Source organism: Spodoptera frugiperda, chromosome 4 (genome assembly GCF_023101765.2).
Source record: "Spodoptera frugiperda isolate SF20-4 chromosome 4, AGI-APGP_CSIRO_Sfru_2.0, whole genome shotgun sequence".
Taxonomy (NCBI): domain Eukaryota; kingdom Metazoa; phylum Arthropoda; class Insecta; order Lepidoptera; family Noctuidae; genus Spodoptera; species Spodoptera frugiperda.
In genome coordinates this window covers 4,306,162-4,327,050 of record NC_064215.1, presented here as the reverse complement: position 1 = coordinate 4,327,050, position 20,889 = coordinate 4,306,162, and the positions used below count along the sequence as shown (strand labels likewise).

At 34.7% G+C, this 20,889-nt stretch overlaps 1 protein-coding gene across 2 annotated transcripts in view; it reads right to left on the bottom strand.

The window, feature by feature from the left end:
* Positions 1–20,753, bottom strand: part of LOC118272311 (transmembrane protein 184B) — a 33,294-nt gene extending 12,541 nt beyond the window's left edge. Inside the window, exons 1-4 of one of the 2 annotated variants that reach the window (XM_035588696.2) lie at positions 20,470–20,753; positions 14,892–15,048; positions 4,947–5,112; positions 174–400 (exon numbers count right to left, since the gene is read on the bottom strand). In XM_035588696.2, coding sequence (XP_035444589.1) covers positions 174–400; positions 4,947–5,112; positions 14,892–15,047 — 549 coding nt within the window. In that variant the 5' untranslated portion in view covers position 15,048; positions 20,470–20,753. The remainder of the gene's footprint in view (positions 1–173; positions 401–4,946; positions 5,113–14,891; positions 15,049–20,469) is intronic. The other variant, XM_035588697.2, reaches the window with a different exon arrangement.
* Positions 20,754–20,889: the final 136 nt, after the last annotated feature.

Sequence of the window (20,889 nt, the reverse complement as noted above, 5' to 3'; positions counted from 1 at the left end):
CAGTTATGATGCCTACAATCTTAGAGGATGCATCTGCAGTTTACCAGATATCTAATTATCATGTCTTTTTAGTAGCACAGTTTACTATTTCATGATACCTATCTGCACATCTGAATAAATAGCGTAGTGTTTTTATTTATAGCATAAACACGAATGCATTTTAATGATCATACCTGTAGGAATATAATAATGAAAGCGCAGACGGGCTTAATGAGACAGAACTGAAGCGTGGCCTGCTTGCAGAAACGGAGGAAGCCGATGGTGTAGGTGGCGCCACTGAGGCAGCAGGTCCCGTTGACGCAGGACGCGCGCACGGGCCGCCCGCGCAGCTCCGACATAATGTTGCCCTCTCCGCCTAGGTACTCGTAGCATAGCGACAGAAAACTGTAGATCACGAATGCTGTAACAAGAAAAATAAAAATTCAGTCCTCAAAATATAGGTACAGAGAAAATAGTTCGAATTTTCAAAAAATATTAACACAATGCATCAAGCTTAAATCTAGATGTCCGATGTTAAACAAAGAGCAAAGTTTCTGATAGAACCAATATCTAACACAAAACATTACATTCATATCCGAAAAACAACATGACGTTATATTATCGTCTTCTTTATTATTATCTGCCTACATAACTGTCCCAATTTGAAAATAGACAAACATAAACCATTTCTAAATTAGTTGTGTCTGGTACCGGCACTAATAAATGACCCATTTTCATAAAGTGACTGAAGTCTTTGATTCAGTTTAACTAGTAAGTACCTTTCAACAAGTCGCATCGTGCGGTTTCGACGTTTTAAAAATAGTCTTGTTGATATTATAAATGCGAAATTTTAATTGTTATTGCTTTGTATACCTAGTTCTAATTAGTCATTGGAAGTGAACCATGGTCTTGTTTATGAGTAAATAAATAATCATAAAACTAAAAAACACGACACAGGAGAAAATCCTAGTATGGGGCAACGTTTTTAAAAAAAATGGATAGATGTTTATCCCTCTTTCAAACAAAAAATACTGGACATATCTTTGTGAATTTTGGCGCAAAATTCTAATCAAGCTCAAAATAGGTTATAGTTAGTTTGAAATAACCTCATGTATAAATAATAAGCCACTTCTTATACCAATAATGTGAAAAACTGGTAAATGTTTTCATTATTTTAGCCATCTCTGCCTCTTAATTGGGACTTGAATACTTTTACAATCTATTATTTACTGAACTCCTTCACATAATAAATACTAAGCTCATTTATTTCGTTTTAAAACTGTTGCAACATCTGAAAGCTAAAAACTTATTTTTGCAACTGACAAGTTTACAAATACATATGAACGTCTTCAATAAAGCTAAATAATACAAGTCAGTTTTTACACAGTTAGCCATGACCCTAATTTTACAATCACGAATACAACGCATCATGTATGTATGATTGTATAATTATATATCTAACTATTCAACAACTACTTAAAATGTTATTTTTGAAGATTAATGAACCTATGTATACGTAGGTGAACATATGAACCTATGTATACATAGGTTCATTACTGGCTGGAGAAATAGACTGATACTGAAGTGATACAAGTAAATAAGATTTATATCATATCTTAAGACATTATATCAAAATAATGATTCATGTTATAAACATCGATTAACCTTGATATGAGCTTAGGTTTCATTTCACACATTTAGGGAAATCACAGAAATAATGGAATCTGGATGTGTCCGGTTAATAACGGATGTGTTTACCAAGAATTGTATTGAGAATCTGATTGAAACAGTAACCTATGGAGTCTCTTGCTCGTTCTTCTCCATAGGAATCTACACTTTAGCAAATAGCTTCACTAGAGGACTGACCAACAGACAGACATTTTTAATATTATTATATTTGCTTTGACGTTCAAAAGTACCTTTAAAATAAATAATTTTTGACTTTCGACTTTGAGTTTAATAATAAAATTAACTATCACTATCGATTTGCCTTCGATTATTTATTTACATTCTCATACATTGGTACTTTATACATACTTCACTTTCGAAAAAACACAAAACCCAGAATAACTCGTTTAAAGATTTTGCCTTCGTACATTGATTACAATACCAATAACCATATACAACTCAATTGGGAACTTGTCAACCACCTCAATTCCAACAAATAATCGAATGATCCAGATCGATACCGCAATCGATATTCCGATGTAGTTCGAATCGATTATATCTTAATTGGTTGACGTACTCCAGATGGGAGACGGAATTTAAACACAGTTAATTATAAACCTTGGAACCATCTTTAAAAAGTTTTGTAAGTATTTATAGTCTTGTGTAATGGCTGCATCCAAAAGTAGGCGTCTACTAATATGTGAAAGTTCCTACGTTTGGGTGTTTATTAGTCATCGAAACAAAAAAGGCTGTGCGAATTTGCATGTAATTTTTACATACGGATAAGGCTTATCTTTGATTGACATGGCATATTTTTGTATTGATAATCCCACCCAAAACATAAATGTGAAAGGATGCCAAGTTCGATAATATTGGAATGCTTCGCCTATAAAAGAAGTGAGATCTAAATAAGTACCAAGTTCCATACACAGACCTCAGTTAAAATGATATAACAAGTTGGCAAGTTTTCACACACTTTGTTATAAACCTACTAAACGCAATGAGTCAAGTATATAATTTTCTATTAAAACTTGCCAAGTTATATCATTTTTAACTGAGGTCTGTGTATGGAACTTGGTACTTATTTAGATCTCACTTCTTTTATAGGCGAAGCATTCCAATATTATCGAACTTGGCATCCTTTCACATTTATGTTTTGGGTGGGATTTCATTTATTTTTGTAAGGTTTATTTTCTTTTTTTCTTATTTTACTTTACTTTGACTAAATACAAACCTTCGTAACGAATTTTAGGTCGGTACGACCATTGGAAGATATAATATAATTTTTTTGTTTTAGTTCCTTAGGGGTATGAATTTACACCTTCATTATTTTTAAAACCGACTCACACTTGGCCATTTTCAGATTTTTTCCTTTACCTTGACCTAAAGACCTACCTCCATGCCAAATTTCAAGTCAATACGACCATTGGAAGTGGTCTAGGTTTTTGATGAGTGAGTCAGTCAGTGAGTGTATAGTAAAAATAGCGATTTTCTGACGTCAATATCTCAAGACCTACAATAGGTACATTAATGAAATTTTGTATTTTAGATAAGTAAGTAGATCTCGACAGATACTAGAAATTTCATATGCGTAGATAAAATAGATTTTGAGTTATAGGTGGGTCGAACTTGGCCCGAAATGGTTCGTGTAATATAACCCACGGCCGGTGTGTCGGTTTTTTTGCTCGAACTTGGCGGACACACTGCCGTGTGTCTAGATGTAAAAGAATTTGAATAAGGATCTCTATGTTTTATACTATAAGATCTACTTTGCAGGTTACAGTTGAAATAAACATAAAAATCTCCTTAGTCGTTGGTTTCTGGGGCAAGTGGTCAATTTATTTATTCAGCCACATGATACGTTGACCGTTATTTAGTAGCTGCAGTTATCTAATTTATCTGCATAGTCTGCTTGTATCTGCTTTGTGAAGGATATCCCACATACGGATGCTAACGCAGTTAAAACTGTGCCTAATGATAAACAGGATAAGATCGTTTTTGATACATCATCGTGTTTGATATCAAATTACGTACCTATTGCTGATGTTTAATCAAAACTATAATAGAATATTAAAATCGTCTAAGAACTAATTGACATATCGAAGTGCCGATACTACATTTTGTTTAGTGGTAAAGAAATTAATAAAGCCAATATGAAAAACTTGTGTATCTATATTGGCAAGTCGGCTTGTTATCTGATATTTGTACACATATTTTATTTCAGTATTACAGTCGTTAATACAGCGCAATGCCGAGTCATTGTGCACGGAAAGAAAATATGGAAATTCTTTTTAAAAACAGCACAGTATTTTTTAACTTTAGTGAAATATAGCATTTATACATATTTTATTAACATATATTAGCGTTAAAATGTTTATTATTTAAATAACAAAACGGTAAATGAAACTAGCAATGCTTAAAACTTTAATAGACTCATTCTGCTTGTGGTTATAACCAAGATGAGTACAGCCTTGTTGGAATCGTCAAGTCGGTGCTCATGCTCAAGAATATCTTAGTGAAAATAATGCTTAATACTTTATTTTCTTTTAGATTCAATAAAAGTATTTATAGTAGCAAGGTTTGCGATGAGAAAACTATCGACTACAAATACACATTGCAGTCTAGAGTTAAAATTCCGACCTCGTCAATTGTTGTTAAGTTTCCTCATAGCCCTAGACGTGGTCAATCTACCAGCATTATCAACTCAAGGAAATAAATAGTATAACATGTAATTATATCAAAGGACAAGTCATGAAACAGTTACCTACACTTGGTCAGCAATCTAAAGTCACCTACCTTATTTTAAGTTTGTAGCAAGGACATATTTTTTGCCGTCAAATATTGGGTTGAATAGATGATAATCTATCTATCATAACGGAATGATTGAAATTATTTCTCTGGCGATTAAATCACTTTCTTTACTACACACATAATTGTATGAAGAACATGGTCTCCAACAGGGGTGGCCAACCGGTCGATCGCGACCATTAGTCCAGTCGATCGTGGCAAGGCAAAAAATATAAATAAATAGTCCATATTACGCAACGTTATTACTAACTACTACACTAAGTGGTAGATCGCACAGGGTTTCGTTAGTAAACAGTAGATCTTATGTCTAACCAAGTTGGCCACCCCTGGTCTACAACGCGAAAGATCGATCGGTCGAACACTTTAATCGTCGCATAGGTCATATTCTTGTAATTAGTATGGGATTTACGATTCACTTTCAACTGTTTTCACCCTACTATTAAATTGTTAAATAGATGTGGAGCTGTAAAAACAAAATTAAGCAAACTGACCTTCATAACAATCCCGTACGGTGAAGAAGTATACATAGTAGGAGTTTCCATTGAAGAAGAGCAGCGAGATCCAGCTGTAGCACCCGTATATTGGTACGATGAACAGGATGCGCACTATCCAGCGCTGCTCCGAGGGATTCGTGTACCAGCGGAGGTGCTGGTAAATCTGGAACATTACAGAAAAAGGAATTTTAAGTAGATATTTAAATTATTCACTTTAATATAACTGTTCGGATGTTTATTAGCAGTAAAAAAATAAGCCCTATGTTATATAGGACGCTGGATACGTCCATTTTGTTACGAGAACATTAGAAGGTAAAAGTTGGCGTTACGTTTAGTAAGTGTATTCTCTTTTCTTCTTCTTCGTTTCTTCGTTAAGCCCAGACTCCCTAGTCTTTTTCCCCTGAAAGTTAGGTACCTTTTGATGGTTCCCCTCGTAATTTAAAAAAGGTATTATGCTCTTCTGTCAACCTTTTCGAATAATAAAAAACGCATGTATATAATTCTCACTCCAAATGTGTGGAATGGAAGCTGTTATAAGAAAATCGTTTAGACTTCTAACAGTTATCCAGATAAAATAATAAAGGACTAAATGTAGAGTATATTCCAGTATTAAAGAAGCAGATGTTTTACTAAATACATATTACACGGGAGCACAAAATTACATCATCCATTTAGGCAGTATGAAGCAATAAGCAGAAGTGTATTATATTAACACACCCACTCATTGCTAATTATAATTATCTTATGAGCCTTACACTTATGTAATCGAACGGTGTCTACATATTCAGTCGATCCAGGAGAGGAACTCATGTTAAGCAGTTTTACTATTACTATAGTAAGGTTTTTAAAGGGAAAGGGGGCATCATCCAATGACTCCTCCTGCCTTGGTCGAAGTGAGAGGGAGTATCAGTAGTCAGAGACTTGTTGACCAAAACTACTGTTCCTACTCCTGCTTCGAAACGGAGCCCCGGCAACCCGTTCAGTTTTCCGAGTCTCCGGATACTTAAGGCTAAGGTAAAACATATTTCTTAGTAAAGTGATATTTATTGAGCCTTGTTTAACACATGAAAAATGTCGGGAAGTTTGTAGGTACTACCTCGGGGGAGTGCTTTCATGCTTTATAACATCTATTATTTATTTACCTTTGATACATTGCAGTTGCCATAACGTTACAATAAATCTATGTTCAAACAACTTTGTTATTTACCCAACTGGTTCAAAAATATGTAAGTAAAGATATTGTATTAAAACAATTCTACCTAACGAGTATGACGTTCTTTTTGGTGTCATAATAGGGTAGACTTTCGGAGCTGCGGACTACCTAGCAGATTTACCGAGGCTCTGGCTCAAAAATTAAATCAATATACACTCACAGGCACATTTAACCGCCCACCTTAGAAATACGTCACCGCGTTAGTTTGCGATAAGGAATGTTTATCCCGATGGCTGTTATGTTTCAAGTGGCTACTTTGGCAATAAATTAAACACTCTGACCCTTGTTTTTTTTAGAAGTTCCTGCATTCAGATGCATTTTTGTAACTTAGTCGAAAATTTACATTCTCAGCAATCGGGTTAGTGTGAGTTTTAACCCGATTATCCTGCTCTTTTTGGTGTGATTACCATTTTGCTTAACTTCCTGCACCCCCTTGATTATTCTAATCGAATAAAAGTGCCACTGGATGCAACTGGAGCTGCAAGAACCGTAGTTTTTGCCGAAGCTGGGTACAGCCAACGTCGCATTGCTCGGATGCTTGGTGTACCTCGAATCACTGTACGGGATGCTATCAGACCCTTTCGGGAGACGGGTTCCTATACGCGGAGACCAAGACAAGGCCGTCATCGGTGCACATCGGCTCAGGACGATCGTTTCATTGTGAACAATGTATTGAGAAATCGCTTTACCACAGCTCCCGAGGTTAGAACTCGCCTATTTGAAATGAGAAATCTCAGCGTAAGTGAACGAACAGCGAGAAGAAGGTTGGCAGAGAGGAACCTAACTGCGTTTCGTCCAGCACGTGCCCCAGAATTGCCCACACAGCACCGTAGAGCGCGAATTCAATTTGCCCCAGAATACGCAAACTGGTCTACAGACCAATGGAAGGACGTTCTGTTTTCAGACGAAAGCAGAATAGCCCTATGAGGTCCAGATGGGCGTAAGCGAGTGTATAGACGACCAAATGGGAGGTTTGCCCCGTGTACGATATGGAAACTGTGGGTTATCAGGGAGGTTCAATAATGATTTGAGGCGGCATTAGTTACGACGCTCGTACCGATCTCGTAGGGTTTGATAGGTGTAGTGTTATTGCATACAGGGATCTGGAAGAGGGTCTTCAAGACCATATCGTGACATTTGTACCATTTATTGGTGAAAATTTTCAATCAATGCATGAGAATGCGCGATGTCATGTCGCTAGAATAGTGACCCAGTACCTGGACGAGGTCGGTATACGAATATCACCGTGGCCAGCACGCAGCCCTGGCCTCAATCCGATTGAACACATCTGGAACAACCTTAAAAGATGAGTTCGAGCAAGGGTTCCCGCACCAACGACGATTGGGGAGCTCAAGATTGCTGCAATTCAGGAGTGACACAACTTTCCTCAACCTGACATCCAAGATGTCATTTATGGCCTTCCAAACCGACTGCAAGAAGTCATTAGAGCCCGGGGGGGTAACACCCATTATTAAAATTCAATAAATGAGCCCAGAAACTGAAAAATAACAAATATTGTAAAACAAGAGTTTTCTACAGAAACCTCTAAAAATGCTTTTTTTTATTTAAGTGATAAATAAATTCAGTTTTTAACATGACTACAGAGTATTTAATTAACAAAATGTGTCTAGTTTTTAAAAAAAATATCAAACTTTCCCAGATTTAAGTAGTGTATGAGAAAATCAAGAAAATCAAGGTGGGCGGTTAAATGTGCCTGTGAGTGTATTTAGAAAAAAATTAAACCAATATATCTTTGAAAGTTTGTTTCCTTAAGAATAAAAATACGTGTAATGTTTTAAAATAATTTACAAACCGGACATTATAATAAAAATTAGTTATCTACCCTTTTTTTTAAGTTGGGAACATCATCCAATGACTTCTCCCGCCTTGGGCGAGACGAGAGGGAGTGTCAGACTTTTCTAGCCGGAGCCCCAATATACCTACATAGATATTAATCTATGGCCGGAGCCCTGCAGGAGTACTGCTTTTCGAGCCGGAGCCCCAGATAATCCGCTAAAAGCAAAATGTTCCAACGTTGGAATTTGCGCATATTTCCACCTACTTTGTATGTTTGTTTCCAATTTATCCTGTTTTCCTTGTGTTAGACGCAATAACTTATTATTATTAACCGATTTCAATTTAATTAAAATGAATAGGTAGGTAACTCTACACGATTATTTGAGTATTAATTCGAAAAAATACCAACAAATATGCACTGCTAATTGAAAACTAGTATTTATTTAGTCTGATATTGCAGACATATTTTATATTAAGCAATAACAATACATAATTTTATTAGGTATTTCAAAACATAAGAACCTAAATTGGATCAGAGTTCTGTTTTCCGTCACGGTACATAAATTTATTGGTTAGTCAAGTTACTGTCTGTCTGTATATCCGTAGTTCGTACAATCGAAAGTTGGCCGATTCGTGACGAATACAAAATTACTATCGAGTATTCAAAAACCTTTTGATATGCAGACACGATAACAAACCTTAATTGATTACACACAGAATTCATTTTCCCTTTACGACCCTTACAATGTACAAATTTTGGGCATACTGCGTGAATATGAACACTTAAAGAATTTGTTCAGCTCATTACAATTTCAATAAAAAATAAACGATTAAGGGTGCTTTCCACCAGAAATGTACTATGGAGCTATGCTACGAAGATGCAATAGCTAAGCTGTGAAACTATGTGACCGTTTCCACCGATACTAAGCTATGTAGCTGTGCGAGGAAGATGCGCAGCTTGAGTACTTATGTCGAGTATTAATCGATCGAGTAGGGAAGCCATCCATAGCACACATCCATAGCATGCATCTTTCTATAGAAATAACATAACTTAGCTGAGTCCGTTTCCACCAATGCTAAGCTATGTGTACCAACTAATACGATTAATGAAAGCCAAAGGCATCCACAGCAAAGTAACATAACATCTCTTGAAGAAAAGCTTCCTAAACATAATAAAATAGGTACCATTTGATGAAATGACGTCATTTCAGTATGAGGTAAGATTGTAAAATACACGCATTCACAAAGAACACTGCCACGCTATCTGCGTTATCGTTGAAATCATTCGTATAACGTTTACTAATTGACCAACAGTAACTGTTATAGCTTAATGGTATAAAATAACGTTTCTTGTATCTATTAGCGCCGTGCTCTATACTTTTATCTTCGAAACAGACAGCGACCTGCCCATTATTATGAATTTATAGAGACGTACGGCATGACGGGAAATGTGTATCATTATTCTAGGTTGTATACTATATTAGGTATAGCTAGGTTCAATAAACAAGGCAAGGCATCTTCAATGCTAGGTACAGTTATATTGAGTTCAGGAATGACGTCAGAGTGTGAGAACACACTTGGTGGTCACCTCGTAGCTATGAAAAGAATACTGCTATATTATACTTAATTATTCTGTTACTAAATCATACTTTAGAGGCCGTTTTAAAAAGTGATAGTATTTTGATAACCTAGCAAGATAACCGGTAGAAAGCAAGTAACACTCATTGGCTAATCTGCGGAATTACGGATTGTACAATGAAGTTAATTACAGAAACTGCCTCTGCTCAATCGTAGGTACTTAGAACAACAAATTACGGTTGAGAATTTTACATTCTCTGCAATGTTAGCAAAAGCGCCTTCATTTATTACATCTTTGTCTTAGCTCGGCTCATCTTGGTAAATCGTGGTTTCCGTCAAGCGAAAATATTGTACCGCAGATCTGATTTATTTGGGCACGTAATAACGATAAAGTACCTACAAAGGTCTTCGTCCTACGTGCCCAGTCTGATCCCGTGTTACCGCTCCATCATCGCACGTTCACGCTTAATTCCCACATAAAAATGTAACATGTACTCTTGTAATTCGTTTAAAGGCTGTTCAACTACATTTTTGTAACAGTAAAGTACGCACATTTCCTGTCCCGCTGGGAAAACACAAGGTCAAAAACACCGAATACATCATGGCGCGAACTTCGCAGCACTCTCTAGTGGCTGAAGTCATTATTCATACCCAGGCTATAATAACTTGTTATCAGTGAACAAATACAAAACGGAATATAGCCCATAACTAGGTGCGATAACAAATACTCTGATAGTGCTACAAAAGAATTGGCTAATGCCGTAATTTTACTTCGACAAGCGCGACGCGACGCTCTAGAACCCTTATCAGGTGTTGAATGTGGAAACTATATTCTTGTAACTATGAATATTGCACCTGTCTGATAAAGTAAAACAGCAACACAATACAATATCAATACAAGCCTTTCTACAACACACTTCTGTGTCGAATGAATCTGTGAGAAAATGTGTCACTCCACGTGGGAAAATAATTTGTATGATTTCCACGATATTAAATGTACTGTGTACCAAATGTGTCCAATTGCTGGACTTGGCTTATTAAACAAACTAAGTTACAATAACCAAACGAAGCCACACATGTTTAGAATTTCTTAAAACATATCTTAGCACAAAAAATAACCTTGGCCTTCATTTAGATTAAAAGCGAAAACTGTTTTACTAGTGTTCTTCTATGGTCGACGACGGTATTAAATCTCGGTAGGAAATATTATATGAGTAGGGAAAATCAGCCTTAGTGCTATGAAATACAGGTGATATTAACGTCAAATAATCTCAGGTAGCTCCCCTTTTTCATTAGTGTGTAAAGTTTGCGTTCTTCTCTAAACGGGGATAACCCTCTTACCGCATATCCACTACAGTTTGTACCCTACAGATATATATTATATGTTTGAGATAGAGGTGTGTGCGGTCAATATTATACAGGTGACAAGACGCCCACGCGTATGAAAACATTTTATTATTGAGCTAGCTACGAAAACCTTTCCACTGAGAAGTTCAAACTTCTTTTTCCTGGATTTTTGCTATTTTGAGAACATATGAGTCTTTAATTCAACTAAAAGTCCGTATATTACAAAAATAAAAACAGGAATTAGAGCATTACACAGACTCCTATATAATTTTTTTAGCTAGTCGCTTATTAAAATCTGTTCATAGACCTGAGAAGACTTCTTAAAACTTGACCACATTTTTCAATTACAATATAGCACAAGCGGAACAAGGTGACTACATAGATAAATTCTTATAAATATCAGTCATCATTGAAACAGTGACTAAATACGGACACCAAACGTCATCCGTCAGCGAAAATAAATCCATCTACTGACTGAATAATAGATTATTATAACTGGACGCTATTAACATTTAGACTAAACATCCGATATTCTAGAATTTTCGATAGACACGACGGATAAGACTGTTGATATAACAAACACGTTTTGAATCAAAGATACGAAGTATCAGATTATGATCATATTCAAATGATTTGGACTAACGTAATTGACAGGTTTTACTCAACAGGTAGGTAACTCAAAATGTGGTCATTTTAATTGAAGTTAATGCCTTACTTTCAAATCCCCATCACCCAAACATACCTACATAATGTTCACTATCGATTTTATGATAAACACCATGCGGGCACACATAAGCACTAGGTGCTTCAGTAGTGCTTGAAATTGTACCTTATTATGGCACATTTTGTTGTTGCTGATATCCAAATTCCTTGAAGCACCGCCTTGTGAATTATGGTTATGAAGGCATTGTGTCATCGTGTTTTCTCAACAAGTGGAACTTATAGACAACAAATACTCCGACGTAGACTAAGCTTACGTTTAACCTTATGTTTTCTGAAAAATTAACATGAGTTGATGACTTAGTTCATTTTCTCATTCATACTGTTGAAGAAGTTAATAAACCTAAATCATTCGTGCTACGAAGTTTCTAATCAAAAGCAATCTGATATTGTTTTATCGTATCTGAATCATAGTATTCCACGCAAAAAGTATCTACTTATAAGCCGAAAAAATAGACATGCGCATATTATACGCGGTCATAATAAACGCTTATCGTAATTGGAATTCACGCGACAAGACCACTTATAGTAACGACACAGCTGACGATAGTGATGATAATTTTTTACAGGCATGTCAAAACTTGACAAGGCGCATCGTTAAGTATATCGCATAAACTGCATTTATGACCAGTGTCGATCGTTCGATTGGTCACATTGCGATATGAGGTTTTCTGGACTTATCCGGCTATTAGTCAGAAAAGTTATGAACTGGTGGTGTTTAAAGAAAAGCTTTAGTGATAGATAGCTAGCTCTTTTACACAGTTAAGAAGTTGGTGGTCATATTCTTTCTTAATTTATGCCGCAATGTCGTAGTGTTTGTTTGGTAGTAGGCAGATTTTCTTCTGCATTTTTTTTACTAGTACGATGATATAGATGTTAGTAACAAAGAACTTAGCTTTATTTAATTGAGCAGTGACATTAGTACGTGTATGTGTAGTATGGAATATTATAGCCTAGCACATCAAAGCAAACATTTTTTTCAATAGATTTTCGACCTAATTACAGTAGAGCTTTTTTAAAGAAATTCAATAACTGAAACTTGTGTTTATAGCTGCTAAAATTCTAAATTAATAAATTAAAAGCCTAACATTGTTTTAAAGCCGGCCTTTGATGCTGAAGTTAATTAAAATCACCATTATTTTCCTTTCAGGTAGTTTTCTTTTGTACCTAATTTCAAAGACTTCGATCTTGAATACGGTCTCATAATAGGTCTTACAAAAAAGTAGCTTTAATGAATATTCTTAAGATTGGAAAATAAGAGGACAGAAACTCTTGGTGTTTCGTATTTTATTTTTAATATTTACATTGATATGACTTTATTCGAGTTATATGTACTTTTAAAATTATTAGGACACCGCTGACAAACGGTGAAGGAAAACATCATGAGGAAACATGGGCTTATAATTTCTAATTATAAGTTTGAAATCGCCAACACGCATTGAGCAAGCGTGGTGACAAGAGTAATAAGTGACCACTAATGTGTAGACTGTTGATGTGATAATATGAATGACATTGGTGAGAATATAATTTGTGTTTCCATGATTTTCGACTGATGCTATTTTTCTAAGCTTGTGTACAATCCGTGCCTATATTTCGCATAAAGTACCTCTTCGTTTACAACAAAACATGAAACAATGGCGTCCGTTTATCTATACGGATCTCCTACATAGGAGCCACAACGTGTTCATAATAACTCCGACCTTGGAATATCCCTGATCTACTTAATAGCGTTTGTTGATACGATTATATTACATCTAAGGATACGCAAACATATTCCCCTTTACACATCATATCCAGCCATCTTCAATATTTAACCAGTCCATATATTTTTTTCTCATTTTTACCCAAAACTATATTTTGCCAATGGCCTCGACAAATTAAAACTAATGTGATCACATAATAACACGTTAACCCGTATAATTTCGTCGTTAAACATGATAGAAATACATAATTCTTACCAGTTTCACACTTTCTACACTCTAATGGGAGCCTATGTGAATTATCAGGTCAGATACCACCATAAGCATCAGAAATTTGCATTATTTTGAAATGCACGGTCACCTTTACGGTAAAAACATAAATTAAAGGTAACTGTTACATTAGAAAAGATAGAGAAGGTCCCCTTAACTAATCCTATTTCCTCAATAATTTTAGCGCATACCATTTTATAAGTCCCTCTAATTTTTCCGAATCATGCGATGCGGTGCAGTTATAGTATTTTTTACTAAGGGAACTCCTTATTATGAAAAAATGGCAGTAACACACCTTGTGATGGCAAGGGAGCGATACAATTTAATATAACATTATTGATTTTATACGCAACTAGCTGTCGGCATCGCCCTGCCCACGCTTGAAGGCTTTACTGAGAGTCTTGTTTTCTTCAACGGCAAAATACATTTATGGAAATATTGTGTACTAAACCGAGCATTTGATAAAATATTCAATCATGTCAGGTTTATAATAAAAATTGATTAAAGTCCATCCAACGTCACCTTTTATTATTTGAAAGGATTGCAAACGAATTGGAGCTCAAATGTATGCATGATTTATCAGGAAAATTGGTTTGTACAGCGGTGCTGTAACCGCGAGTCTAGGACGCAGGTGCGTCATCTTGCTTGACGCAATTTTCGCAACGTAAACAATCTACAGACATCAAGCGATATCCAATTCTGACGTCACCCACACATCCGAGGGTCCGCTGCCGTTGTATTCTCTCAACATAGCACATATACATACTTAGAAATCTAATTAGCTAATGGAGCATCACATCACATCGTAAACATCACAAACGAAGGTAATTATCTGAACTAATTGCTTCCTGCTTTCGAGGAAATTCGTTTGATACATATCACGGAATACCAACATTCCCCAAGCATTTTTACATAAAAATTACCAGTTGTCAGTGTCGCAGAACAATTAATTTCAATAAAAACGATTAATGAGACGAGTAATTGATTGTGAATTCCCAATGACAATAGTAAACAATCCGTCTTCACAAGTACGGCTTGCGTTCAGTTCTATTCATTTCGAATTGAGACTTTTTGCCAAAGTACTTTAAAAAAAAGTGACGTAAGCCCACCTGTGGCGACACAGACAGCCTTAACAAAGACACCTTGTCTTTTGTATTGTCGTTGAGACAAAGATACGAAAGTTACAAGTTTACGATGAAATGTTATCAACGTTTTGTAGAATACGCAGTTTGTGGATGGTTTACGAGGAAAGGAAAGTAGTTAATCTACGCAAGATCCTGTTATGAGATATTACTAAGCAATTGGATGGCGTTTTACCTGTTGGCAAGTAATGAATAGCGCGGCAAACACGAAGATGCCGGCGATACCCTGTGCGCCAGGGGTCTGGAGGAACATGCCCTTATCGTGGGGGACCTCCGTGATTACATCCGATATTGGTTGAGCCGTTACGTTGATGGTGTCCGTCGAGCTCATTCTGTAACAAAACAAAGAATATTTTAATCCACCATCACCTTTTAACTGTATATGTTATTGAGTCTCTACGTTCTATGACAATTTGGTATTTGTTTATAGTTGTTCACTAGTAAGAACATATATTCTTCTCGCTTTCTGTTTTATTTGAAACCATGGAGTTCATGATTTCTCACACTAACTAGGTAAGTAGTCGACTCACTGCTACAGTTATGAGGCAATTTACGCACAAACAACAACTTTATTACAATTATCGCCCTCGATAACGGTAACTCCACAGCTTCATTGAGATAAATACAAAGAAGAACTCGATTGAATAAGATACGACACTTAGATTAAAGACTTCAAATGTAAGAAAATCGTTAGTGAGACGTACAAAGTATCATTTTATTAAGTTTCAAAAGGAGTGGTTCTTTGAAATGCACATTTAGCGTCAGAAGTGAGTCATTTTAAGTTATTTTTCCGACATTACTGTACCGCTGGCTATTCTGGGTTATTAACACATGCAAAATAAAATAAATTGCGTTGCAACACAAATACACATACTACCTTCACGATTCCTACGTTTGTTTCAGCCCGTATCGTATCAGAAAATACGGAAAACAAAATTTTAATACTTCTTTAAGCAAATTCAAAACAATGATACAATCACTGTTATTTACATTCTTTTTCCATTAAATACAAACAGCTTGATAGTCATCTAGTCAAAATATGATGCTATCTATTGTTTCAGTATAGAACATTGTATTGCTCTCGCTATTATTCTCTTGTAGGCCTGGCAGTGAAGCCTGTTCTATAACAATGCAATATCAAAACAATAAAATTGAATCCCAGAGGCGCTCGGCTAATACGATCGTGGCTTTGACCACTATATGCGGTACATAATGTACTGTACATAAATTAAAATAAGGTCAGCAGTAGATACAACATAATATAAGGTCAAACTATCGTCTCCATTTATGCGAATGCCAAAAATGGTTCTAATTTTCTCGAAAATCCCTGATAGTTATCTAGGTAGATTTTAATATTTTTTACCAGTTTTCTTTAATTGGACCGATACGAATTGAACATTATAATGAAACTATTACCTATTTGATCGTTTTTATAGTAAAATCGGATCACCTGAAGGTAAGTGACCTGGCAAAGTATTGGTTTTTATCGAATCAGATATTAAATTCGGAGCCTTATTAAGAAGCATTAGGTAAATCATGTCCTTTCGTTTCTAATCCATTTTTGCTTTGTATTCAGAAGATCATTTAATTTTAGCAGAAAATGCACGCAAAACGTATGAGGAAAGTAGGAGATAGGGTTGAAAATCCACTGGAATCGTAATATGGAGTGAACCTTCTTAAAGGAAAAGATTTTTCGGTCAAGGTATGAGCTCCTCCGATACTCCGATAATAAACCAGTTAAAACTAGATTCCGACTTTCCAAGGTTAGCCTAACGATCTGACCTAACCGTGACCCGTGAATATGAGGTTTTTCCAGAGATATGAGCACGTTTTAGGACCCAAAATAGGCACAATGGAGGTTTAGGTACATTGACTCGTACAGTAGCTATAAAGAAAACCGATCTGACCAATCGCTTTCATAGATTATCAACTTTATTGCTTTCTATTAAAGTTGCAAATCTAATGAACACAGAACAAGCTGATGAGCTGGTGTTTACTATATTAATGTATAAACTCTAAACACGTGCCTGCCTAGATTAAATTTCAATACAGGTAGGAACTTAGTCTACTTAAAGGAGGGGGGGATATTATCGCACGTTGCTCTAATGAGCCACGTCTCGTCCAGGATATTTTGAATAGAAGACTCTTTAAAATAACCAAACTTTAAATGACAGTTCATTTAATTAAACTGAGACAATAGAATATTGTAACTTGATAATAACTAACTCCTTTGTCTTGTGGTCTGTATGTTCTAGGACAATGCAAAGATCAGGAAGTTGTTAGTTAAATCACCATCTGGAGCAAAAAATGTTCATCAATTTCCCTAATGAATTTAACTGTAGTTAAACAGAATTTGGCATGAATTTGGAATTTGGTTGTATCTCCTATAGAGCCTGGCTTATAGGAGTTGCAGCGGTTTTGGGAGGTTGTAGTAGGCTTGTCCCATTAAAAAAACACTAAAGGAAGTAAGGTGTGAATCGTCTGAAATAGGTATCTATTTATCATACATAACTACCTAGGTACATCATAACTTTTTATTCTATTGTACCTAGTAATGCCTTAGTGATATTGTTTAATGTCATTGCCCCATACATAAACCCTTCCACTGATTATAAACAAGTGATTGACCAACAGACAGACATTGTTAATTTGTTAATACTTATTATTAACTATTCACTACGACATTCAAAAGTGCCTTCCTGGTCTAGTTATTTGAAATAAATAATTTTGACTTTGATTTTGTTATTGTCCATATTCATATCTTATATACCCATATTTTAAATTTGAATAACTACCTATAAATAGGTATCTTAGAGAGGATAGTCATATTTTGAGTAACTTTTCTCTTCTCTATTTTCTTAGCTTCACAAAAAATTTGTAAAATGAATTGATCAGTGTTTAAATATTAATTCTTTGTCCTTAACATTTATTTTAGTCTCAGCCTTAGTATAATATTGTTGTATCAGATTGAACTGACTCACTGGCCTTGGATCTACAATTTAGTGAGACTGGTTCACTCATTTATGTAAGTTATTTTTTATCAAACTTATAACTATTAAGGAACTGATCTGATTGAAATTTATTTTCGTATAAAAGTACTTATTGCCTGCATTATCTCTTAGCAACAGTATTGAGTACTATTTAATTGTTTTACTATCAAGTCTTAATGAGACTTCAATTCTACTTAATTTATAGTAAACAATTAGTTTTGTGGTCAGTTCGGAAAATTTTAGTAACTAGTATTTTGTGAATAGGTCAATAAAGACATTTATAACTAATTGCTGTTTCATTTACTATTCTATTTTTATATTTAGTAATGAATGGGCTGTAATAGACTTTTAAGTACCTACTTTTATTTCATTAAGGTGTAAACATTTAAATTCTACAAAAAACATAATTGTAACTAAACAAGTCTAGAAATATTTAACTTGCTTGTAATTCTTGTAATTATCTGAATCTTATCATGGCTACTCATGATAATATTTAACAGACATACAACAACATAAGAAATATAATAACAGTATAAATCTTTCTCCCTCCCTCTTTATATCACAAAGTAAACAACTTAAACCCTGTTTCATTACCATTAATTGACTGTACAGAAACAGAAACATTAGTATTTCTAAAGTTAAAGTAAAGTTCTAGACTTATCTAGTAATGAATAATATTCAATATACAATTGATAAGATAAAACGCTGACTAATTGAAGTCAGTTATCAAAATAATACATGAGTATGAGTTTTAGAATAGTCTACGGCCCAGATAAATATCAGAATTAACATTCTTAACATTATTTACAAGACAATATGGATTAATATATCAATAACACAAAATAACTTGATTTTTCTGAAATTTAGGGCACTGCAGCATACTTTGATTCCTTGGACGAAGTTTTACTTAGACCAGGAATATGCATGCATACAATATGTTGCAACACTGGATTCCTTGAAATATCAAGTTATGTTGGGGCCAAAACTTGTGGAAGATTTTAAAGAGTCAAGATAGGGCAAACATATCTAAAATATACCTGCAGTGGAAAAAAGGATCCAGTTGTGTAATGGTGAATTTGAGTAATTATTGGAACAAGAGTCATTGCATGCACCACAACTAGTTACATCTATATAGCCTATGATTGATTGATGTGGGTGTATACCTCTGGTCAAACTCCTGGTACCTAAGTAACACACAACTAACTATCTACTGATCACTGGGGCAGTTTTCAAATTATTAGAGGTACCTACAAAGATAAGAATATTAAGAATATAGAATGAGGTCATGTTATTAAACAGAATCCTGTTTACAAGCGTTATTAGTCATCAGTGTCTTCTTATTACTTACTTTAAATAAACAAATAGATAAACAAAGTTTTAATAGTTATTAATCTCACTGCCTTACTCAGACTTTTAACCCTTCGTATGTTTGGAGCATGGATCCACGCGAGACACAATGTATTTTCTATTGTTGTCTTATATACGGCATACAAGAGGTTAATGGTAACTTAACCCAGTCCCTAGCAATTGTTTTTGAACCAATTGGTACTACAGAATAGTTCAAGTAATTATTGAATGACTCTGAGGGTGACTGAAAGACTTTATGATTATGTATTGTTTTGTAAAACTAGTTATTGCATCTTATGAAATAACTTCTATGAATGTGTTATGTGAGAACACCTACTTATTAGCAGGAAATAAATTAAAGTATATGATAAGCAAAGTATGATTTCACAATATTCAATGTTTTTGTAATTCAAAGCCAGATTTTCATAAAGTATGTACCTAACATGACCAACTAGTTGCAATGAAATAATAAACCTAATGTTTTAGTTTACTACTAGTACTTTATTCATTTATAAAAAAACATATCAAGGAAAAGGAAATAGAGCAGGTTATTAGCATTGCTATTCAGTTTATTACTCATTTGAATTACTACTTAGTTCTAAGTGAATAATGTAAATGGGGATTTTTATTGGTTGAAGAAAACATGTAGCACATTTTGACTCTTATGCCAAAATAAAGTAAATTGATATTAAATAAAGAACTGCATGACATACATGAGTCTTGTAGTTTTCATAAGTAGTAAATAGAAAATATTCACTAGTAAATAATGATAGATTTAATTAACCATTGTTATATAGATACTAGTTGGCCATGCAAAACAAATGTTTCCATTCCAACCATCTAAAGGTAAAATAAAACAAACATTATCTATGTACCTCTGTGAAATGCAATAAACAATTGAAATTCACTCCTTCCTCGTGAATGATTACAGCAATTTTCTAAATGTAGGTATCTGTGCCATCTTTCTCTTTAAACTACCTCACAATATGAATAATGTTTCAAGTTTTTTGTTTACAATACATCTTTCTTTTTATGTAGAAATCTTTGTCTATGATATATAATTAATGGTGCATTAATTAAGACAATAAGAAACTATTTTCTACTGGTTCCAGGTAGTTGTTATGTTGTTCAATCACCATTACAATTCGCCTACATACTAAGTGGAACAATATTGCTGTGAAAAACAAAACCCAATAGTATGCAATGGAAACCTCCACATATTTGTGCTACAAATCGTAGAATATTACGGAACTCGAAAATTGGAGGTCACACGTCTTGACATTTTCTTGTTTGGTGTTTTAATACTAAGTGAAGGGCGATACGTTTACTGACGCACTAAATAACAATGTTGCAATTCCGTATACTAACGATTATCGATTCTATTGTTTAAGATCATAAAGTGCATGCTATATTTACCTGATTTAAGATTTACAACGTCTCTAAATTACTGTTTTCCTTTTGTTAACAGATGTCATTCGTAATCAACACTCTGCGCATATTGTACACATAATCACGTAGATTTCCTACACAACAATGTTCACGCAAAGTATCTTGATATAAAACGAACACAAACGTATATTTAACAAAACACTGCAAAAACAACAATTTCACTTTGCTTGCTTTCCCATCATTTACTTTGCTCACCACTTGCACAAATTCGTGATTTCGTGATTGTCTTCGTGACGAATTGACGTTTAGTTTAGTTGATTTTTTTCCTACTACCAAACTTACCAATTTACTAAAACTGTAGATTATTTTTACCCTGACAACAATATCTTCACTTTCAGATTTGAGATATTTATTTAGCTTTGAAAACAAATAGAGATTTAATATATT